This window comes from Grampus griseus (genome assembly GCF_964374135.1).
Source record: "Grampus griseus genome assembly, chromosome: 5".
NCBI lineage: Eukaryota > Metazoa > Chordata > Mammalia > Artiodactyla > Delphinidae > Grampus > Grampus griseus.
Window position 1 is genome coordinate 21536764 of NC_138998.1, and position 25380 is coordinate 21562143.

The 25380-nt window shown below is 33.2% G+C and overlaps 1 protein-coding gene across 2 annotated transcripts in view; it reads left to right on the forward strand.

The window, feature by feature from the left end:
- The window catches only part of PLOD2 (procollagen-lysine,2-oxoglutarate 5-dioxygenase 2), a gene marked incomplete at its 5' end in the record, with an annotated part of 107053 nt that extends 82754 nt beyond the window's left edge, over positions 1–24299 (forward strand). The window contains 13 exons of one of the 2 annotated variants that reach the window (XM_082654819.1): positions 659–760; positions 4617–4742; positions 6425–6546; positions 9834–9938; positions 12349–12474; positions 14667–14808; positions 15963–16025; positions 17027–17140; positions 19698–19763; positions 20850–20954; positions 22126–22272; positions 22382–22507; positions 22667–24299. In XM_082654819.1, the coding sequence (XP_082510945.1) occupies positions 659–760; positions 4617–4742; positions 6425–6546; positions 9834–9938; positions 12349–12474; positions 14667–14808; positions 15963–16025; positions 17027–17140; positions 19698–19763; positions 20850–20954; positions 22126–22272; positions 22382–22507; positions 22667–22822 (1500 nt within the window). In that variant the 3' untranslated portion in view covers positions 22823–24299. The remainder of the gene's footprint in view (positions 1–658; positions 761–4616; positions 4743–6424; positions 6547–9833; positions 9939–12348; positions 12475–14666; positions 14809–15962; positions 16026–17026; positions 17141–19697; positions 19764–20849; positions 20955–22125; positions 22273–22381; positions 22508–22666) is intronic. The other variant, XM_082654820.1, reaches the window with a different exon arrangement.
- Positions 24300–25380: the final 1081 nt, after the last annotated feature.

Genomic DNA, 25380 nt, shown 5'->3' on the forward strand with positions numbered 1-25380 from the left:
CCCTTGAATCACTGCCCAGAAGTCTGGGTTATAGTGGGTAACATAGTTTCCGAGAAGAGTTTAGTGCCTTTTGGTGATAAAGTGTATACAATATTTGTTTTGTGTGGTGATGGCTGGTAGGGGGTCACACTGGCACTGCCCCATTCACTGTACACACTGGCACTGCCCCATTCACTGTACACTGTATTAGTAGAATATTAAGGGGATACCTAATGCAGAAAACATGCTTTGAAGTTAGAGGTTTATAGAATGAAAGCACATTGATGGGAGAGGCTTACTTTTTTTCTTCTTTTTGAGAGGGGTCTTTTAATTAATTAATTATTTAATGGCTGCATTGGGTCCTTGTTGCTGCACGCAGGCTTCCTCTGGTTGCGGTGAGCGGGGGCTAGTCTTCGTTGCGCTGCACGGGCTTCTCATTGCGGTGACTTCTCTTGCTGTGGTTGTGGAACACGGGCTCTAGGTGTGCGGGCTCAGTAGTTGTGGCACGTGGGCTCAGTAGTTGTGGCTCTCAGGCTTAGTTGCTCTGCAGCATGTGGGATCTTCCCGAACCAGGGATCGAACCCCTGTCCCCTGCATTGGCGGGCGGATCCTTAACCACTGCACCACCAGGGAAGTCCAAGGTTTACTTTTGTTGATACAGTTTTCCTTCTTTTGCTAGATTCTCCTGAATTATTTTGGAAACTATGTACCTAATGCATGGACACAAGACAATGGCTGCACTCTTTGTGAAGTGGATACAATTGACTTGTCTGCAGTAGATGTAAGTGGAATTGACTCTGTGTGAAACGTAGTAATAAAAAATAGTGAGGTGGATGGACCTACAGTCTGTCATACAGAGTGAAGTAAGTGAAAAAGAGAAAAATAAATACCATATGCTAACACATATATATGGAATCTAAAAAAAAAAAATGGCACTGATGAATCTAGTGGCAGGGCAGGAATATAGACATAGAGAATGGACTTGAGGACACAGTGGGGGTAGGGGGAAGCTGGGGCGAAGTGAGAGTAGCATCGACATATATACACTACTGAATGTAAAATAGTTAGCTGGTGGGAAGCAGCAACATAGCACAGGACGATCAGCTTGGTTCTTTGAGATGACCTAGAGGGGTGGGATAGGGAGGGTGGGAGGGAGGCTCAAGAGGGAGGGGATATGGGGATATATATATATGCTTATGGCTTATTCACTTTGTTGTGCAACAGAAACTAACACAGTATTGCGAAGCAATTATACTCTAATAAAGATCTATTACAAAAAAAGTACATTGTCATGAAATACAATAATTTGTAAAAGAAAAAAAGCACATTATTTTATAGTATTGATAATATGGTAGATAATGGATTTAAAAAGCTAAAACATGATGACTCCGAAAGTTGCTGGATTTGTGTATTTCCAGCAAAACCAGTTAATAATTGACCCTAGCGAAAAGGGCTTGATTGTTAATATATACTAGCTTGCTATGGTTGGGTGCTCTTGTTTTATTTTAGTCTGGTAACTTGGTCAAAGTGTTGAGGTACAATGCTTTGTTATTTATATGGACTAATTTTATCTGTGCTTGATTTTCAAATTTGATGATTTTAAAATAATACTATATGACTAAGGACTGTTTTAATATTTTATAGATAGTAACTTATATTAATTTCACAAATCCCTTAAGTAGGTTGTGCTGTTGACTGAGTTTTACAGATGAGAAAACTAAGGTATATATACGTTCAGTAACTTACTTAAGGCATGTGATTTTTTTTTTTAAGTGTTGGGGGTGGGATTTAAATTTAGGCAGTCTGGCTCCAGATCCTATAATCTTGATCACTGTGCAATTTCGCCTGGATGTAATGTACATATTATATGCCAGACACAGTGCTACTTATACATGTGTTTCATAGAGAATTATAGCTATAGTTTAATGTTTATACGTTGAGAGTAAATGAGCAACTGAAAGTAATTATTATGTGTCTATTAAACATTTTATGTATCCTTCTCTCATCAACCAGAGCAGTTTTAGGATATCTTATAGTAACATTTTTCTTCCAAAAAATTTCTCTTGTAACTTGTGTATGAACAATTGAATTCTAGGGATGATTTTGTCATTAAGGCTGATTCTTTCCTTCATTCACCATAGGTTTATTGAGTATCTACAGCATGCCAGATAAGTATAGACAGAAATAAAATTCACCTTAATATAGTTCTGGTGACTCCTGTACCCATGCAAATACAAAAATACTCTCACCGTAAAGCACTCAGACTCCTGAATTAAATAGTTTCTGTTCTATTCTGAAAAGGAGGATAAAGAGTAACTTGTCCACATTTAGGACCTTCTGAATAGAACCCTATTTTACTTGAAAATAAGACTTTTTGGCCAGTCTCTCAAATAACAGACTGCATGTTTCCTATCTGGAAAGAAAGCCAGGAACTTTCTGACTGAAGCTGCATCATGAAGATGTTTAAAAATTCATCCTGATCGTTTTTGCAAAGTCTTCTGGAGAGAGAGTTAAAGCTTTTTATCTGTTTAATATCCTTTTACATAAACTTTCTGGTGCAAAGATTGAAAAATATTTATATTATAGTTTTTTATCTTTATTTTTTGCATATAGGTGAAAATCACCTAATTCTTAAGCTAAGTTTTTTGTCTTATAGACTGTTAGAAAGGAAAACCATTTTATTATGCAAAATAAATTTCTTATGTGTTTTATATGTGTAGTAATTATGCAACAGGGATATAAAAATTAAAATGATGTGGGTAGTTAAGATCTAGGGCTACCATATACTTAGGTGTGGGCCGTAGGCAAGTTTCTCTATACGTAAAAATGATAATGGCTATCTCAGAGGATTGGTAGGAGGGTTAAATGAAATTATATAGATGTGTATATATAATGATATTTTATATGTATAAATTATATATATGAGGTGCTAAGCCTTGATAATAGCTAACTGTTGTACTCTTAGTATCATTAGTATATAAAAATGAGCTTAGATTGACAATGGAGATGTAGCATGTTGAAGCCCAGTTCTTTACCTACTAATTTATGTGTTCTGAGTTGCTTAACTCTTCTAAGTCCCATTTTCCTCATGTGTAAATTTGGGGTAATAAATAACTTCTAAGGTTATTACAAAATTTAAATGAAATGCATCACATCATTTGATAAGGGAGAGTTGTCATCTAGTTTTTACTCATTTTCCCTGTTAAATTGAGAACTCCTAGAAGGTAGATATTTTGTCTTTAGTTGTTTGTATTTGTTTATTGATTTAGCAATAAATATTTGGGTGACTGAATGAATTGATAAGAAGGACAACAGTGTATGACTTGTACTTCAGTGCAAACAAATAATGTTATTATCCAGATAACAGAGGAATATGTGAGGTATCATGTGTGAAAAGATGGGGGAGAGGTACCTAATTTAGCACTTAACATATATGGTACTTTAAAATATCTTGGGCTTCCCTGGTGGCGCAGTGGTTGAGAGTCCGCCTGCCGATGCAGGGGACACGGATTCGTGCCCCGGTCTGGGAAGAGCCCACATGCCGCGGAGCGGCTGGGCCCGTGAGCCATGGCCGCTGAGCCTGCGCGTCCGGAGCCTGTTCTCCGCAACGGGAGAGGCCACATCCATGAGGGGCCCGCGTACCAAAAAAAAAAAAAAAAAGCTGTAATCTTTATTAAAAATTTTTTTCTTGCTCAGTAATGCACTGTATTTATTTATTTATTTTTTTACCTTTTGACCTCCTTCACCCATCTGTATGTAGTTTGTAATTTAAAAATCTATAATCTTTAAAGTCAGGCTTTAAGACACTGATTAAAAAAGGCATTATAAAGAAATCTTTCATATGGTTCTGGTAATAACACTATTACATGGCATTTACTTATGTTTCTTTCTTCCTCAATCATTTGTAAGTTTTCCAAGCAAGGAATTTTCACTCCTTTTTAAAAACGTTTCTTATCACAAGGACGGACTAATAGTGGATATTTCAGAATTGTTCATGCAATGAATGAAAGAAACTATTCTCTGAAACATACCCAAACAGAAATTAAGAAAATGTTAAAAATCGATACAAGATAAAATATATTAGTGAAAGAAAGTAGCTTTCCTTATATATAATATAATGATGAAGCAAAATAAAGTACTATCAGTAAAATGAGATTAAAGGTTCAGGGATAGAAATAAAGTCTCAAGTCCTCTGTGATTGTTTTCTTTGAGCTACAAATTAACCACTAAACTTCCAAACCATGGAAAAAAACATGGAAGCACAATTAGCATTCTGGCTTCATAGATGAAGCTGTCAAATAGATTTAGATCTGAAGGAAGTTTCTTTTAGGACCATCTTAAAGGAAGCATTAAATAGTAAAGCAGGTAGTAACCTTAATTACAGTATCCCTATGTTATACAATAGTGAGTTTCCTCTTCATCCTAAATCATAATGTTAAGATGTGATTCAGTAAAATCACTTTGGTGGGGTCCACAAAAATGTATTAGAGAATTGTCATGGGGCAGTCAAATTTAGAAGGTTAAGTTGTACTGATATTCTAGTTTATGTTTTATGTTGTGTTGATTAAAACTTGAATAGAATTTAAAGTAAAACCATGCTAATTCTAATTTGCTTTTATGTTTGCCACAAAACAAAGGTTCACCCCAATGTAACAATAGGTGTTTTTATTGAGCAACCAACACCTTTCCTACCTCGATTTCTGGACATATTGTTGACACTGGATTACCCAAAAGAAGCAGTTAAACTCTTCATTCATAACAAAGTAAGTATTTGAGAAATGAATATTTTATGGGAAAACTGTTTTGATCTTATTTGGAACTATTTGTTATTATTTAGTCATGTCTAAAAAAATTTTTTAAATTTGAGTTAAATTCAGTGGGGGATTTTTGAAGTCATTACTACTCTGCGTATTTAGGACCTAAGGATTATAGAGTTTAGAAACTAGTATCATACTATTGGGATGAGACACGGGAAACTGTCAATTTTTTGTAGATCAAAAATGGTTGAATATCAGCCATTTTTATATGTTCAACCTTATAATGAAGAGATGTCAAAGGGCCTATAGTTCTGGTACTTTCTTTTATAGAACCGATCATTAAATTGTTTGCAGCTAATGATAATACCCAACATCAGAACTTGAAATATCTTCCATATACAGTATTGTTTTGATTAATTACACAATGGCATGCTCTTCCCCGAAAGATTTTGATGCTGTCATTTCCCTCAAAAATATTCAGAACCTCCCAAATACCTCCTACGTATAGTCTAAATTTAAAGACATTTTTCCTCAATATTTTTCAATTTTGCTTGTCTCTTCCCTGTTAAAACAGTTGGCATTTATTATCACCTAGAAAAGCTCAATAGCTGTGAAGTATGCTCTTCTCTCTCTTTTGTCCTAATACTTTTTGTTTAAGATTGTTCTTTCTTCCTGATGTACATATCGGCTAATCATTTGCCTTTTCCAGGGACTATTTTATATTTGCAGAAAACCACCTCAGATAAGTTTAAAGGGGTGAATGTATTGAGCATTGGCTTTGTAAAATGCATTGTAATACATGTACTTACATTAAAGTATTTTGTTTTTATGTATTGTGTCTTTTATTTATATTTTTCCTCCTTTCATAGGACCTAAAACCTCTTGATAGCAGGAGTTATCTTCTTTTATTTAAAATTAACTCTATGCAGCTTTTGTATGATAAGTAGTTTTAACAAGCTGTGAAAAGCTTTCAAAAATACTTACTGAGACTTGATACATAAAGAGCTCTGAAATGCTCTAATGATGGCGATAGGTAACCTTATCTAAATTTTAGCAGAGTTAGATCACCTTATTTAAATTTTAGCACAGTTGAATCACATTAATTTGATGACTTTTCATGTAGATTATTTTCTCATCATATTTTCTTATCAATAAAATTTTAACTTTCCCTTCTTTTTGTAAAAAACACAACTTTTTATGTGACCATTAATTTTCTCTCTGCTTAAAATAATATTGTAATATTTATTTTATAAAAAAGATTATAACAGATTAATCTGTTAGGTTTAATAGATATTTTTTATGGATATTTTACAAAACATGTCTAAGATTCTCAGGGCACAAGCCATTTTCCCCCTCAAGTCAGAAATATTTTATAGCACTCAGGATTTAAATATTAATGCAAGGACTAGGAGTAGATGTTAAAAGAATTTTGAAGTATATTTTTTTAAAAAAATTGATATGTATCTATTTTAGATTCTACATGTGATATTTAGATGATATTTCAATATAATATGCTTAATATAGTTATCACTTTGCCTGTAGTGAGTGAATATGTGAATGGTAGAATTCACAAATTTTGAATGTGAAGTCATCCCTACATATGAATACTTCAGTCATCTTATTGTCTTTTTTCTCACTACTTTTCTTCTTTTTTTAAACTAATTTTCAATTTTTAAAATATGTTACAGGAAGTTTATCATGAAAAGGACATCAAGGTGTTTTTTGATAAAGCTAAACATGAAATCACTACTATGAAAATTGTAGGACCGGAAGAAAATCTAAGTCAAGCTGAAGCCAGAAACATGGGAATGTATGTTTTAGCAAATTTAAATTCAACCAGTATCTACTAAAGAAACTTAAAAAAGAAAGACAACTTTTCTTCAAAATTAGTGTCCTAAACTTGGATGTCTCAACTGTGTGTGTGCATGTGTGTCTGTGTGTGTTTGTGCCCACACATGAGCATACCTCTGCTGTTCGAACTATATCTATGTTTGTGTGTATTTATGTCTAAAGGGCCATGAAAGTTATTTACGTTTTTCTTTTAATGGCTAAGAGTCAATATATTTATTCAAAATATTAACTGAACTTCAGATCAAGATTTAAATCCCCAGACAGATGAGTAGTGTGACTGATGTAGCAGTGATTTAAATATACATTATCTGAAGCTTTTGTGTGGCAGAAATGTGTGTTTCAGATATTCTAGTTATCTATTGATCTAAATAGTACTATAACCACAGAAGAAATATTTTAGGTCCTTTGTTTAGCCCCTTTAATACTTCAGACAGATTACTAATAAAATTCTGGTAATAGCGAAAACGATCACTTATTCAGTGAATGTGAATTGAATATGCCCATCAGTGGGTTAAAAGTTGGTAATGAAAAGGTAAGACTCAGTGATTTCTCAGCAGGAGACGTTCTTGTCTTGTGCTGTGGAAGCTTCAGGCCCAAAGAGATGGAAAGTGCCTATTATGGGGGTAAAGGGACAGGCAGGAAAATGGGCCTTAGAAAAACCAAACAGATGTTATTACTAATGGTTCCATAACTTCATCATTGGAGAGTACCTTGGGTCCACATTTAGAACTTATTTTCTCTATTTAAAAAATTTTTGTATGTGCTCTGTTGTATCTGGCTTTGCCTTAGCACAGTGTTTTTTAATTCACTCATGTCATTACAATTATCAGCAGCTCATTCCTTTTCATTGCTGACTAGTATTTTATCATATGAATATACTGCAAGTGGTTTACACACGCCGCTGGTAATAGACATTGGGCTGTGTCCAGTTTGGGGCCAGTATGAATAAGGCTGCTAATGAAGATTCTTTATTAGAAGTGTGAATATGTGTGTTGTGTGTGTGTGTGTGCGTGTGCGTACATATGCTTTAGTACATTTTGGGAAAATACCAAGGAGTGGACTAACTAGGTCATAGGGTTAGGATAGATGTATGTTTATAAGAAACAGCTAAATAGTACAAAATGGTTGTACATTTTTAAAAATTTTATTTATTTTTATTTTTGGGTGTGTTGGGTCTTCGTTTCTGTGCGAGGGCTTTCTCCAGTTGCGGCAAGCGGGGGCCACTCTTCATCGCGGTGTACAGGCCTCACACTATCGCGGCCTCTCTTGTTGCGGAGCACAGGCTCCAGACGCGCAGGCTCAGTAGTTTCGGCTCACGGCCCCAGTTGCTCCATGGCATGTGGGATCTTCCCAGACCAGGGCTCGAACCCATGTCCCCTGAATTAGCAGGCAGATTCTCAACCACTGCGCCACCAGGGAAGCCCTGGTTGTACATTTTACACTTGTAACAGCAAGGTAATAGACCTCCATCTGCTCCACATGTTTGTCAACATTTGATATTGCCCATCTTTTTTATTTTAGCCACCTACTGGGTATGAAAAGGTATCTTACTGTGGTTAGGTATCTAAAGGTATCTAAGTCTTTTGTGCATTTTTGTTTACATTAGGTTATCTTGTTAGTTGTGTATTTGTAGGAATTCTTTATATATTTTGTATACAAAATCTGTCTATCTAAACTCTATCTCTGTCTCTATAATGTTTTGTGAATATTTGTTCCATTCTATGGCTTGATTTTTTACTTTTTAAATACTGCCTTCTAATAAGAAGAAATTTTAATTTAATAAAATTCTATTTCATCTTTTTCTTTTATGCTTTGTGCTTTGGGGTTTATTTTCTGTTTAAGAAATCTTTCTTATTCCAGTGTCATGAAGACATTCTTTGGAATTTTTCTTTCATAAGCTTTATCATTCTAGCATTTATGTTTTAAGATGTTTCAATCTGCAATTCATCTTGAATACATTTTTGTGTTTGGAGTGAAGTAGGGGTCAACTTTTATTCTTTGCAAATGAAATTCCAGTTGTTTCAATACTCCTTTTTAATTTAAGGCTTTTCTTTTCCTACTTAATTGACTTGGCCTTGGTCAAAAATCAGATAACTGAGTATTTATGAGTGATTGTGAGCTCTCACTTCTGTTTTGTTGCTCTAAGATCAGTGCTACACTTTATTACTAGGGATTTATATTAACCTTGAAATCATGTGGTATAAATTTTTAAATTTTTTTCCAAGATAATTTGAGCTGTTTTTAAAAAATTATTTAATTTTCATTTTTATTGAGGTATAATTGACATATAATGTTAGTTTGAGGTGTACAACACAGCTTCAATATTTGTATACATTGTGAAATAATCACCACAATAAGTCTAGTTACCATCTGTCACCGTGCATAGTTACAGTATTTAAAAAAAATTTCCTCTAATTTTTTTGCACAATTTTAACAAACTTTCCTGTCTGCTGTCCTGCTTGACAGTTGCTTAGAAACAAATGTGTCATGGAGTTAAACACTGACAGTAGGAGAAAGTGATAACTCGGATCAGCAGTGAGGGAGGAGGGCTCAGAAAGAGAGAGCTCCAAATGCAGAAACCGTAATACTTGGAAGCCTATCATGTATCACAAGTAGTTCATTCCTTCGTGTTCCTGATGATAACGCTCCAGGCTCTACCAAGAAAGCATACATCACAATCCGTGTCCTTGGATAAGAAGCAGGGCAGTGACCATCTTAGAAAGAATTCCACGCAAATCAAGTTTTGAAAGTATTAACACCTAAAGAGTTATATATACACCTGTATTTCCAAGATTCAATTAAAACTGAGTTGTTGGATATACAGGATCTTACACTGTGAATGTGTGTGTGTGTGTGTGTGTGCAGAAAACATTTTGACTTGTGAAAAAAAGTTGTTGATAAGTACATTGGTATAAATTATGTTCCCTTTTTAGAGAGAATTAAATGCTGAATTATAAATTGCCCTTCTGACTGAATGTTTTATGCCTTGAAGTATTTAATGACTTGAAAATATATTTCACTTGCCCTAAAATTTTTAGTTTCACTCTACCCATGAACATCTGTGTTGATCAACTGACCATTTTGAAATTTAAGATAATATTTATCCTTTTGGGTATAGTCTTACTATTTTGATTAGAAAAGTATTTTAGAGAAACCTTATTTTGCTTATGAGCTTTATGTTAACATTTTTCAACCAGCAAATATTTATTTTATTTAATGCATATTTTATTTCTTTTTCAATGACAGGGATTTTTGCCGTCAGGATGAAAACTGTGATTATTACTTTAGTGTGGATGCAGATGTTGTTTTGACAAATCCAAGGACTTTAAAAATTTTGATTGAACAAAACAGGTACTATATATTATGCAGTGTCAATTTATTTTTAAAATTATAATTATTTTCTGTATCTACGTGGACATGCTATAATTACTTGTCTGTGTTTAGCAAATTGAGGGAACTCACAAGAAATTATTTTCTACACCTTATAAACTTTCAATTCTAAGTAATTAGTTTTCTTTTAAAGAAGTCAAATAGAAAACAACCTGATGAAAATTTCAAAATATTCAATATTAGTTACAATCACAAATGTGATGTTTATCAATTATGTTTGACCTATTTTTCTATTTAAAGCTAGATGAAATTGTGATCTATCTAAAAATAGAATTGTCTTATTTTCCACAGATATTTTCAAAGTAGAATTTCATAAAACTTCTGACCTAGAAAGTTATTACAGAGTTGGAAGTTCTTAGAATATGAAAGAAATTTCAGAGGTACATATTATTCCACAGCCTGATCTGTGATTTTGTTTAGTACTGAACTAATTATCTCTAGGCAATACCTGTTTTCATTTAACTGAATTGAAATGGGTAAAAGGCACCATCTATACCGGCTTATAATGATATTAATCTTCATTTATAACTACTACTGCTACTACTATTAATACTCTCACTAATACCCCACCTTTAGTGAGTGCTTATTAAGTGCCAGGTATTACTCTGTATATGTTCACATATATTAACACAATTATTTCTCTTAACAAATAGAATGGTTAGCAATGAAATGTTAGAATTACTGTTTTCATTTTGCTGAATAAAATATGTAAGAAGTCTATTATACTCCACTAATCCATCATTTGTGTAATTTGTCAATTTGAGAATTCAGTTATTATTTCAAAAGCTAAAACCTCTCAGTATTAATCTTCTAATTCCGTACTGAAAACATTGAGGCACACAGAAGATGGATTTTGATTTTCAGTGTCTCTTTCCCTAGCTCTGTCAGGCAGCTAAGATTATAAATTACAAGATTTTTTTCTATTAAATATTTGATCTTGTTAGTTATCGACATTGAATTATCATTCATTCCTTAGATTAGCATAATATGTAGATTCTAATTTATGTTTTTATTTCCAGTATTGTAGGTATTCTAAACAAAACAAAATGTAAATGTATCTGGTTAACGTTTTATTCTAATAGGAAGCAGGAAAAATAAACTACAATCATTATTTTGCATGAAGTGTATTTACAGACTGTGTGTCATTTTTCCATGGGTAAGAGAAAGGGCACACCTGGTCTTCACAAGATTGGAGGGTTGTGAAATAGGTTTTTTTGTGGAAATAGTTGGTCTATAACCTTCCTCTTGGAGGAGTTGTGTGAGATTTTCTTCAAAATTGTGTGACACCATTACAATTTACTTCATTTTAAAAATAATTCTAACAGAACTTCAGATTTTGTTACCTCATTTGGAAAATGTTGACACATTATAAATTAGATTTCCTTAAAAGAAATCTGGCATGTTTTGAATTTGTAACATATACTTGTCTTAAAGGGGCAGCTTTCCTGGTAGGTAGTGAGACAGCATGGTATAGCAGTCACCTTTTATTTTGTTTTCTAAAATAGTCAAAAGACCAGAAAAATGTTTAGTGTTGCCAGGGCTAGCACCCATTTTAAAATTTTTAACCCATTTTAACCCATTTAACCCATTTTAACCCATTTTAAAAGTTTAAAAAAAAAAACGGAAACATACTTTAAAGTAATTCAAGGCTTAACTTTAGGAAAACTGGCCTACTTACAAATATCTCAGCCCATCTTCATACATTTTTTTATTCAGCAAATATTTATTGGATACCTTAATGCACCAGGGACTGTTACGTCTGCCTAATAACAATGAAAATATTTGATTTCATTTAGTATAATTTTCGAAATACTAAAATAACTAAATAATTAAGGTAGCTATACTTTTTGGATATAAGTATGATACTTTTAAAAGTTGTTTTTATACTTTCATTTGCATTTTCAATTACTTTTCCTTTCTCATTAGTCTTTTTTTTTTTTTTTTTTTTGCGGTACGCGGGCCTCTCACTGTTGTGGCCTCTCCCGTTGCGGAGCCCAGGCTCCGGACGCGCAGGCTCAGCGGCCATGGCTCACGGGCCCAGCCGCTCCACGGCATGCGGGATCCTCCTGGACCGGGGCACGAACCCGTGTCCCCTGCATCAGCAGGTGGACTCTCAACCACTGCGCCACCAGGGAAGCCCTCATTAGTCATTTTAAAAAACATCATTGAAAGTCATCAATGTACTTATTTTTAAAGAAAATGAGGGGAGGAAATTCCTGTCTTTTATTTTACATTTAGTGTTTTGGACTAACTACATGTGTGCTAAATGAACTTTATTGTTTTCTGTGTCATGTTAAGCCCAAAACACATAATTCTGTGGCAATTAAAAAGTAAATAATTATCTGGATTTGTTTTTCTCTCTTCTCTTTAGAAAGATCATTGCTCCCCTTGTAACTCGTCATGGAAAGCTGTGGTCCAACTTCTGGGGGGCCTTGAGTCCTGATGGATACTATGCTCGATCTGAAGATTATGTGGATATTGTTCAAGGGAATAGAGTGTAAGTTACTTGATTTGATCTTTTAATGTAAAATACTTTTATCTAAAGATATGGTCTTGTTAATATTATATTGAATTTTCAAACATTTTTTATCTCTTTATGTTAAATGGAAATTTGAAGACCTGGAGACCACTTGGGATCCTGCAATACTAGTGTAAAACTAATATTTAAAAAATTGTTCTTAAAGCTGTAAATCTTCAAAGGCACAAACTCTCAGTTGTGGGAAATACTAAAAGGCAATGTATGATTACCATGGGTAGTCATCTTATGGTTGTTAGAAGAGGAATATTCTTTAAAGTTTGGAAAGGGAATTTAGTTTAGCTAATTTCTTTAGTGGCTAGGGTGAAGGTTGTTTGATAGCTTATAAAATTTTATAAATGAGCAAACAAAAACATCAACAATCAAACCTTCCAACATTTCCTTTTGCAAGAATTTTCTGTGTAATATAGCTAATATTCTGCTTTAAAGAGAAATTGCTTTGCCAGTATGATTTCCATTTCTAGAGTTTGAAAAGAATATACTTATTACAAAGTATGTGCATCACTGATATTTATTTCAGAGACAACAATTGATATTTTTTAAACTAAAAATTAATCACACCTGAAGTAGTTTTTTTGCTAAGGTAATATTAAGGAAGAATGTATCCTGTTTTTCATACAGATGGTGGACCAGAGTGACTGAGACATTAAGTGCTTTGCCTAATTTCTCAGATACATCAGCTCAATTAAAAAGGGTTAAAATGTAGGGGGGAAAAAAAACCCCCACACTTCTTGTTGAACAGTTGAGTGGTAAAGAGACGTTTTGCTTGTGAAAATAATAATAGGTGTAAAAGCAGTAATAGTCAATTTGAATGATGTAAACGATAAAGGCTTTTGTTAGCTGCAGTTAAGAAGCATGATAACTGAGAAAATACTATTAAGATCATATTCTGTTGTTTCAAAGTACGTTAATTGATTCTGGAATGATCAGGATAGACCACATGCCCGATATTGTCTGTGGGTATAGCGGGAATAAGGCTTCACAGAAGTAGAAATAGAGAACTCACATTTCATTTGTTTTAAGCACTGATGTTTTTCTGTCCAACCTCCTGTAATTGTTGTCTAAAGTGTAAGGAAAAGAATAGAATAGAGGTTTTTGATTTAGTTAATAGAAGAACATACCTTACGTATAAAAGCTACGTGAAAGAATGACATCTTGTGACGTGTGTGTGTGTGTGTATGTGTGTGTGTGTTTTCCTTTAAAATTGAAACAGTGCACACTCTACCATACCAGTGATTAATTTCTGAATTCAGTGGACACATTGTATATTTTTGATTGGCCATTTCCTTTGAGGCTCATCTAGTAAGACAAAATGATGTTACGTATATTGCTTTCAATTAACTACATTTCCTTGGTCAGGATCTTCCCTTTCTGTGCTCTAAAAGCAAAGGTATATCCCTTCAGGTGAACCTCTATTATATTGTTTTTATGAAATGAGTCATGTTCAGAGTAAGGAGACAAGTGTGGGAAAGAATAAAGGACAAAATAAAGTGTCTCCCAACACTCAGGTACTTCTAGCTCTGTTTCTTTATATCTTCCTTTTTCTACAGACAATTGAAATAGCTTAATGAATTTCAAAAGGCTATATTTTAGGAGAATTTTAGGCTGTATTCAGTGATATGCTGGTAAATGTCTAACAACTAGTTCTTTGGGTTGGAGGATGCCCTGATTTGTAGTGTTAGCCCAGTTCTGTGTTCTGAATAGTTCTACCACGGCTGATTTCAGGCTTCCAATGTGAAGTCAGAAGGGAAGCCAAATGCTCTGGGGAGCCAGTGTGAGCTGGCTGCAGTATGCCACTGGCTGGATGTGCTATTTTTTGCTATCAGGCTGCTTAATCTTAAATGTACAACAGAATATTATACTCTAGCTATATCAACAGAATGAGGGATGACAGCCAAAATGCCAAACATATCAATCTTAAAATGAAGTTTATGTAGGGAGATAGTGATTTATCTCATAGTACGTAGTGTTTACCAAGTAATCTCATGTATATATATGTGTACATATGTGTCAGATAATCATTAAATGTGTTTGCATTTGTAACTTGATTCAATAGTTTATATCTGCAAAATTTAAAAACATAGAAGGCATTTATTTTAAAAAATAAAGCTTTGTATTTGTGGTACTTTGGAACATCTTATCTTTACTTTCAGAGGGATATGGAATGTCCCATACATGGCTAACGTGTACTTAATTAAAGGAAAGACACTCCGATCAGAGATGAATGAAAGGAACTATTTTGTTCGTGATAAATTGGATCCTGATATGGCTCTTTGCCGAAATGCTAGAGAAATGGTAGGGTATACAATAATGGCTTGCTTGAATGTCTCTATAAGATGGCTTGCTTTCCCAGTTGATGTGTCATTTGTTTTAGTGCCCTTTTTCTTTCTAATTTGTAGTACTAGCCAATTTTTTTGGTTCTGTATTGAAATACTGGAAGCAATTATGGAGAATAATTTACCTGTGGAACATTTACCTATAGAAACAACTTGAAAAAAGTTAGGCTTGGTGCTTAGGTTAACTCATAAGCAACAGTAAGATTTTCAATAATAAACGTAGATTTATTACGAATCAGCTTTGCATTTTTAAGAATTTGCCTTTACTTTCATTTGAAATTCAATAGTTAAAACCTGACCTAATTAAAGTTAACTATATGAAGCCTGGGTGAAATGATCAGTTACACATTTAAGAAAAACACACTTTTGTCCTGAAATCAATGTCCATAATTTTTCTATCATTATTAACCCCATACTCTCAAAAAGTAGGTTCCTTACCACTAATCTGGGAGAAGGATCGAAACATGTAGTCTATTTAATCTATGTGAAAAATTAATGATACATTGCTATTCTACAAATGTACTTTCTTGATAAAACTTAAGTGATTGCAGAAAATAGTTTGTTTTTCAAAATGTGTTAATACATCTTAAAACATTTATAGTTTTCTGTTTTAAAATGGTTGGGTTATTTTATTCAAATTTATATAAGCAAATGTGATTTTGGAAAAAATCAGGAAAGTTGGCAAGTACTTTTTTTCTGGTTTAATAAGGCATGTATTGTTTGAATATATTTGTTTTTCCTATAAACTTATGTCCATTGTTATATTGAATATACTCAGTACTTGTGATTGTAATTTGTGCTCATGTTTGGCTAATTTGACTCAACAGCGCATCCTGGAATGGCCATTCTTACACCTTTTTCCTTTCTCTTAATTTTGTATCTAATGAAAATTCTACTAAGGAATGAGCTTGGATTTATGTTTGACCAACAGAAAAAAAAAGGGCTGGAGTTGTTTCTTTGTGTGCGCTGTAAGCTTTGCTTGTTCTGCATGTTGTCTGTGAAGGACATTTCAGAATGTCAGCTTTTGATCAAAGGCTGCTATTTTTATTACCTAAGAATACCTGAGAGAGTGGGTGTGCAGGTCAACTTACCCAATCCTTCTCTTCATTTTAGACTTTACAAAGGGAAAAAGACTCCCCTACTCCGGAAACATTCCAAATGCTCAGGCCCCCAAAGGTGTTATTTTTATTTATTTTTACTTGTTTTGGTTTATTTAATTTTATTTATTTAATTAAAATACTAGATATTGTCTAGAAGTAAAGTTTAAGAGTCTTCTTTCCTTTTAGCTTGGTGTACACGGTCGGTATTCATTGGTTCTGAATCTGTATATGTATGTGTGTGCTTTGCATGTTGGGGTACACATTGTGTGATATTCACTTCTTAGTTCTTTGGGCTGATTTAGATTTTATGGTTGACAAATGAGAAAGTTAAATCCAAATCACTTTAACTAGTTTTTCCAGTTTTTGTTTTTTTAAGGGAGAGAAGAAGTAGGAGTAAGTATAAAGTACATCCTGATTAAAATGAGATTTGGGTACTCTTCACCATTTTTTTTTTTATTACTAACTAACTCTTTTACTATTAAAACAGGTACAAAAAGAAACAACCTTACCTTAATGGTGTTTGCCACGTTTATTTGGTTTGGGGCAAGGACAGGAGACTGATTTTCTTTAGCTGCCTCATAATGCAGGAGTAATTTCTGTGTTCAGTCTCTAAATATCAGGACAATAAAAGTATGAAATAGACTGACAAAATAAAATTGATCTTTGAATTCTTGTTTAAAAATGTGATATCTTCTTTGAAAGGGAAAGAAGCCGAAAGAGGTACAATTAATTGCACTTTGGTGTCTCAAAAATATTTCTGCTTTCAAACAGGAATTCTTTTTCCTTGATGTCTACATTTAAGACCAATTAGAAAGGGACAAAAACAGTTATTCTTCTTTTTTTCAGTTGAGTGTCAGTGCTATCAAGTAGTTTTGTGTGGTGTCTGAATTCATAATTAATGAAAATTTTATTTTTTATTTTAAATCATGCATGTTTTATATGAAAAATAAAAATGCATGTTCCTGAATGAGATATAAAAGTTGAAATTAATATCTTCTGTATATCTTTCCTATGGTTAAATTTATGTTCTTGTACTTTCCTCCAAGATGATTAATACTATTATTTTTTGGCATATAGGGTGTGTTTATGTACATTTCTAATAGACATGAATTTGGAAGACTATTATCAACTGCCAATTATAATATTTCCCATTATAACAATGACCTCTGGCAGATTTTTGAAAATCCTGTGGTATGTATTTCATGCTCAGCTTCATTTATTACTTATTTTCCTATAACTCTAAATGGATGTAAATCAGTTAGGTTAATAATATGAAAATATGGTAAGAGGCCTTAAAAAGGTATCTTTAATTATATTTTTTAAGGCATAATTATATTTCTTGACTAAGAACTTTCTTTTTAAAGACATGAGGTTTGGGGAAGGGAATTATCAGTTTCTTTGATTTCTCCCAATATCTCTGTTTATATATTCAAAAACTCCAACAAATTTTTAATCACAATTTCAGAGGAAAATGTTTACAAGTAGCTCATGTATGACAATATTACATTTTGACTTTCAGGAAAAGAATTCAAAAAGTTAGTTTGTGAAAATGGATTTTATTTTATCATTTTGTTTGTTTTTTATAACAATTTTGTGAATGTACACCAAAGATAGCTAGAGAAAATTGCAGAGTAAGTGGATTCAGCATATAAAGTCTTAAGTTGAGGAAATGATTTCCTTTTGAAGTCCAAAATTATTTCTTTTCTGAAAGATTTGAATCATGTAGACATTAATTCCTTTTTTGTCTTACTGGGTTGGTTTTCTTTAGTCAAGTTGGCACAATTATTCAAGGGAAAATACTCTCTCTAATCTCTGTAATACTACTATTTATGGTTTTCTCCTTCCCAATAGTGAAAGTTTTAAATTACAAAGACTCAATCCACCTGATGAGAATTGTCTTTTATTTTGTAGTAGTTGACTTTTGGGAATAGTAAATTTAATGGTCTCTGGAACTCTGTTGAAGGAAAAAGAATATCTTTTGACTTTTTTGGGGTATTTTAAAAATACTTTTGTTTCATTTTAGCTGCGTATCTCCATCTTTCACAGGAGTAGAATTGAAAAGAGGCATTTTTTAAATGGTGAGGGTAGAATTACATATTTTACTTTGGCACTGAATCTCTTGGTATTTTGAGAGACAGAATTATTTGATTTCTTGGGTAATAATTAGTTTCCTGAAAAAAATTTCCCAAGTTATATCCTGTAGATATTTGTGTGAGAATTCAAATCTTTAGAGATTTGAATATGCAATGAATATATCAGAAATAATAGGAACTGCTTTTCTTTCCATGCTTTGTTTTTGGTAAATTAGCCTGACTGACATGCCTCATGAGGGGTATCCCATAGCAAAATATTTAATGATTATCCCATTATCAGAACTTCTAAGAAATTAGTAAAGTCATTTTGTTCCATGACATTTGAAAAGCAGTCTAAAATGAAAAGTTAATATTAATGCTTTAATGTAAAATCTTAGGAGCTTGTTTCTTTAACTTCAAAAAATCTATAATGATGCCAGGAAAGGATACTTAAAAATATTTAAAGGTTCTGAAATGTTATGTATGATTATTTACTGCTAATTTTCCCCCATGTTTTGGAATCAGAGAACCAATTAATATTAAAGGGAATAATGAGATAATACAGTAATTTCATCCTTATAATTATATACTATGTATAAATTAAATTTGTTAAAGAATTTGAAGATAACTTTTATTCTTCCATATCAAAAATTTCTGAGTTACACGTAAGCAGAGATATGCAAAACCAAGAATGGCAAATAAATTATCAGAGCCCTTCTGAATTGTGGCCTGAAAAGATATATTTCAGACAAATATTTTTGAAACGTATTTTGATTGGAATTGTTTTGAGCCCATATCTCAATTCTTTCCTGTTTGCTCACTTAATTTGTACTTTGCAAGGAGAAAATTAAGAATTTTGTTAAATGGTCTAAATATATGTAAGAAAAGATCGTTTTGGATATTGACTCATATTTTAATATATACCCTTTAAATATTGGGCTTTTAAATAAAACACTTGACCCAGGAAAAGGATTCCTTAGCTGATATTGACAAAAATTGATGTATCTTAGTGTGTGGCTTACGTGTCAGTGATTGGACTAAGAGAAGATTCAGGTTCATGAATTAGTATGAAGAGGAGCTATTTTTCAATATATGGTCTTATACCTTAATTTCAGTAACTAAAAGATATGAAATAGTAACCCCATGATCATTCTTTGATACACATCTAAAACTGAAGGCAGAAATTTTAAATACATTTAAAAAAATCAAAATTATTTTAGAGTAATTCACTACAAAATTATAAGTAAGGCCAAGTTGATTAATATTTTTACGAATTTTAGTAATTTTTACTGATTGAGTTTTACGAACATTTGTTGGTAGGATTATGTTCCTTATCTTTCACTTTTAAAACACACATATTTACCTACACCTATTTATATGCATAGAATATAGTATACAAATATAGTGACTATAAGATTACTCAAATTTTAAAATCCTGAGTTATAAAAGTCCGTAAATAAAAATTTTGCCATTCATAAAATGATGTGAACATACATAGAATCAGGCAAAGTTTAAAAAACATAAACTGTGGTTTCTGAAAATTCCCACTTTGTCTACTACATGTAGTCATTTATAAATTGCTTGAGCAATTTCTAAAGTGCATGTACTTTATATTTTCTATTAAAGTATTTATGAAAAGGTTTTTGCTGTAATCTGTGCAATTGATATTTTTGTAGGACTGGAAGGAAAAGTATATAAACCGAGATTATTCGAAGATTTTCACTGAAAATATAGTTGAACAGGTTTGTTTTAATAATTACTATGATATGTAGAGCATTTTTGCTATATTTTCCAGCAGGGAATATTATTAATGCAATACTGCTTTAGCAGCAGATGTTGTGAAAGTGGAGAAACTTTATCCTTTAGGTAAAATTCATATGACTTAATTACCAGTTTTACAGCCTTAAGGGTCATACAGTTGTAAACATGTAGAAAAATGAGAATTAACAATAATTTTAAGATCATGCCATTTTTTTAGCATACTCCCAAATGTTATAGCTATCTCAAAAATAAGGAATTCTTGGCAGATCTCTGGTGTAGGCCTCTTTCAATGAAAGTTTATCTTTGAAAGAAATTGAGCTCCAAACGTCTCTTCTCAGAGAGGTCTTTTAAAAAATGAACTCTGTTTGAGGTTAGTGTTCCAAGCTATTGCTAATACCTTATTTCAGAGAATGTAACGTGTCTAAAATGTCTTTAATTCTGAGATGCTGTTATTTTGTGTACCATGAGAAAGGAAAAAACTACTGCCAATTAAACTATGATGCAATGTTTTCTAGTCACTTAGAATTTTTAATTTTATGCATATTGAAAGAGCTATTTTAGACTTATTAAGGCATATATGTTATAGAGCACTGTATACATAATAGCATTTCATTTCAATGAGTGGTAGTATAAATCATTTAAAAAGATGTTTCAAAAGGCAAGTCAACAGTGCCAACTAAATGTGTGCATGTGCACACACACAGATACACACAAAGTGAGGACAGAATGAATGCCTGACCAAGTGTACATGCCCTGTGGCATTAACAACATCACTATGGCTGCCTGGCCAACTGTGTCTCTAAGACACGTCTTCATTGCACAGATGTTAAAATGCAAACAAAATAAGTAAATAAATGAAAATTAAAGTCTTAGAAATTGTTTAAAAAAAAAACAAAACCCAAACTAGTATTGTTTGTAACAGTACTGTCAGTAATGTTGGGCAAACTTCTTAAAAAGACATCTAAGTGAGATAAATATTGAATATTCTGTACTTTTGAAATGCCATTTCTTAGTAAAAAGACACAAAATGTTATTCTCTTAATGGTGATACCATGTTTTATATATAGCCTTGTCCAGATGTTTTTTGGTTTCCTATATTTTCTGAAAAAGCCTGTGATGAATTGGTGGAAGAAATGGAGCATTATGGCCAGTGGTCTGGGGGAAAACATCATGTAAGTTGTCATTTCACACAAAGAACTAAAATGTGTATGTGGGGCAAGGAGGAGTGTAGATATTTAGAGAAGGTAGAGGAGGCTTGTCCTTTTTGTCTTACATCTCTGAGTCTTAGACCTAAATGAAGGGGCTACCCAAGGCTGTCAAGAGAACTCTTGTTTTTAGCCTAATTCTGGTACTAATTGTTTAATTTAACATTTAATCTATCCGGGCCTCAGTTTCATCTCCAATTATACTGGATAGGCCTTAAGGGTCAGTGTCTCCTGGCAGGGGATGGTAAGGTAATGCCTGTTGTGTGACACTGCTCTTCTCCAAGGTCACTTGTTATTCTCTGCATTTTTGCAGTGAGCTGTAGTGAAAATACCAAGACAAAGTTTCTGTGGTTGACTGCCAAAGCTATTTTTTTGTGTGTAGACATAGGAAGGAGGAATCTGTTTGAATGCCTTTGGTGTAATTCAGTTTTGCATTTACATTCAGAGTCAAAGACTTGGCTGAAAGCATTACTGTAGGTGGTTCAAGGTATTTCTTTTCCTCTGAGAACCCACAGATGCCAGTTCCTTCACAGTACTGAGGAATTTTCGTGGAATGTTCTGGAATATCACTGCCTCTGCTCAATTATATATTCCCCAGCTAGTTAGCTGATCAGGAAGATAGAAGTTCAAAGTATGAGGAAGAGCTTGAAGTCAGCATGTTGTAGGATAATGAAAAGCAATCATGGAAGGACTTTGGGTGCCACAAAATAAAAGTGAGGAACTTGGCAGGGAAAGTTTATTTTCAGTGACAGGTAATCCAAGTGGCAGACAGACAGAATCTATGCCCGTCACCAGCTAAGACTGCCTGAAGGTTCACTGTAAAAACACTCATTTTTTAGGGGACACGGGAAGGCTTTGGCAATCAATCTTATTTACTTTCTCATCATACCTCACATATCTATTAAATAAGTAGGAAAGCAGTCTTACTCTGTAATACTTTGCTTCATCATTGATACATGTGCAAAGCCATGTTATCTAAGTTATTTTGATAGTTTAGCAATTAAAGCAGATGGTACACCATAATTGAACTGTTATTTTTATTGTCTGTTACGATCTTGTGGTTGAAAAAATTCCAAGATAATGTAAGTGTGATTTGCACACAGACCACAGTTTATGATGTCATGAATACTCTTTTTAGGATAGCCGTATATCTGGTGGTTATGAAAATGTCCCAACTGATGATATCCACATGAAGCAAATTGGTCTGGAGAATGTATGGCTTCATTTTATCCGGGAATTTATTGCGCCTGTTACGCTGAAGGTCTTTGCAGGCTATTATACTAAGGTAATTATCCTCCCGTTCCTGCTGCCTACCTCCTACCAGTTTTTACACAAATGTTCTATTTTATATTGTTATTGATAAGCAAATCCATTGATTTACTTTGCTCTTTTAGGGATTTGCACTATTGAATTTCGTAGTAAAATACTCCCCTGAAAGACAACGCTCTCTTCGCCCTCATCATGACGCTTCTACATTTACCATCAACATTGCGCTCAATAATGTGGGAGAAGATTTTCAGGTAATTATGGCTTTTTTTTTACATTTTTCAAAAGAAATATGTCATTATGAAAGGGCTTTGCCTTATTTTTTTTAGATTCTGCTTAGATATCATCATTTGAATTTTATCACTCATTAAAAATGAAACAAGTTGATACATTTATTGGTCTATCTTTTTTAGGGAGGTGGATGCAAATTTCTAAGGTACAATTGCTCTATTGAGTCACCAAGAAAAGGCTGGAGTTTCATGCATCCAGGGAGACTCACGCATTTGCATGAAGGACTTCCTGTTAAAAATGGAACAAGATACATCGCTGTGTCATTTATAGATCCCTAAGTTATTTACTTTTCATTGAATTCAGTTTTCTTTTGGAATGGATGCCTGGCATGAACATGTCTTTGAAGTTGTGCTTGAGACGATGAGAAGAATATTTAAATAACTTCCACAGAACAACTTCACTTTGGGCCAAACATTTGAAAAACTTTTTATAAAAAATTGATATTTCTTAATATCTGCTCTGAGCCTTAAAACACAGATTGAAGAAGAAGAAAAAGGAAAAAAAAATGTAAAAGCAAATATTTATTTCTATGCCTTATTGTCTCTGAGAATAATAACAACTTTCTGAATTTGTTTTTCAGTTGATAAAGTATTCAGGTACAGATGAACAAGTGACAAATGAGACTAATAATATTTTCTTATTAAAAGGCTGGGAAGAGTTTTATTTATCAACATGTAGACAAAATGGATATACATGAAAATTTCAAAAATTTTAATTTTTGAAATGCTGAAAAACTGGAGTTCTAACTGAATTTGTACGCAACTAATTGTGTAAGTGCTTTTTTGACTGCCTATATAGGTACCTTTTACAGTAGTTACTGAAGGAATACAAAGAACAATATTACACAGTGTTTTTCCTCAAGAAACTTAGTACAAAGTATAACTGAGGTACATATCCAGTGGAAAACATTTCTGTTTAGATTGTTAGACAGATTTTTTTACATTTGCAGTAGAAATCAAGCCTTATGTTCCTTCAGATGAATTTTCCAAGGTAGATTATATTAAGTAGATGTTAGATTTAGGACAGCTTTTGAGCCTTTCGATTTCTTAAAGTACATCAAGTATCAACTTAAGATCAGCAAGTGTCCTTAACTCAAAACAGGGTTGTTTTTTTTTTTATTCTAGAAAATAATGAGGAAAAAGAAAATTTCATTGAGATTAGTAGTAACACTTTATGACTTTTTTTAAAAAACTCTTTTTACGTTTTTAAGTACTTGAATTTTATATCAGGAAGATAAAGTTGGTGAGCCTTTGTTCTTCGCTTTTGCCTTTTGTCTTCCTCCTAATTCTTTTCTTCAGGAGGGTGATTCACATTTTTGTCTTCCCAGCATAGTCTCCATTTTGTCATTCTTACTCTTTTTTTTTTTTTTTTTTTTGCGGTACGCGGGCCTCTCACTGTTGTGGCCTCTCCCGTTAAGGAGCACAGGCTCTGGACGCGCAGGCTCCGGACGCGCAGGCTCAGCGGCCATGGCTCACGGGACCAGCCGCTCCGCGGCATGTGGGATCCTACCGGACCAGGGCACGAACCCGTGTCCCCTGCGTCAGCAGGCAGACTCTCAACCACTGCGCCACCAGGGAAGCCCCTATTCTTCTTACTCTTTTTATTACCTTCCTTTTATCCCACTTTAAGAAATTCCCCAACACCAAAAAATTTGTGACTTGAGTTTTTACCATTACTCTGAGTGAGGTTTAAATATTCTTATTGTAGCTACTGTTTTTAATTTAAAGGTTAAACTTGAAAAAAAGTTTTAAGTCATGGTGCCAAATTTCATTTTTCTAACACCATGTGTTAGAAAATTATGAAAAATAAAATAATTTAAAATAAGTTTCTGTTGTTCTCTTTATTATTGGTGATTTAGCTTTAGAAGAGAATATATGGTGGAGTATACTGAAAGAATATCTGGATGCAATAGGCCGTGATTTTTAAATTTTGCTTGGTACATTTACTGATATCAGAACTTAATAAACATTCTAGTTATTGAATTCCAAATTGAATTGTAGTATCTTCCATTTCAGACTGACTAGAGATTTCATCTAACTTATTTTACAAGTGAGAAAACAGAGACAAAAATATTTATTTGATATATATTGATTTACTCAATGGTGTTTTTCAAGTCCTTACTGTGGGCCAGGCACTGGTCCAAGCACTGAAGGTATGGTGATGAATAAGATGTTATATTACTGGGAGATGGATTTAGGAAATAAGGAGTTGGGTTCTATTGCCTTTTTGTTCTTTATTGGCACTTAATATCCAAAGTAAACTCCTACTATCCATCAACTTGATTGAAGAGATATTTTAATAATTATTTGTGAATTATATTACTATACTTCAGGATGGTATTCTAAATATAAATACTGGTATGTCATGGATACCAACCATTCAGAACAGACTTTGGTTATGAAAAACAGTTCTACCAGTGCAAGCCAGCTTAATGTCCCTTGTGGTACACTTCAGAGGAAGGACATAACCAGATACTAGTTCTTTCCAGTAGTAGGTGGTGACTTACAGTAGCTATTTTAATCTCATGCTATGTTGCCAGAAATTGGATCAAGGCAATCAGCTGAGCACATTTTCTACCTTTCCTCTTTTTCCAGACGTCATGAAATGATATGAAATGTACTTTTAAATAGAACAATTTATCCTGAACATTAAATCTAGTCCTACTGTTATCCTATCAACTATCATCATTATCTTATTACTCATCAAGTATTACTAAGTGCTGATCATAACATGGGCTGGGCACCGTATTAGAATAATTGGGGCCATTTATTGAGTCCCTACTGTAGGCCAGCTACTTTATGTAGGTTATCTATAATTGTCACAACAATCTCACAGT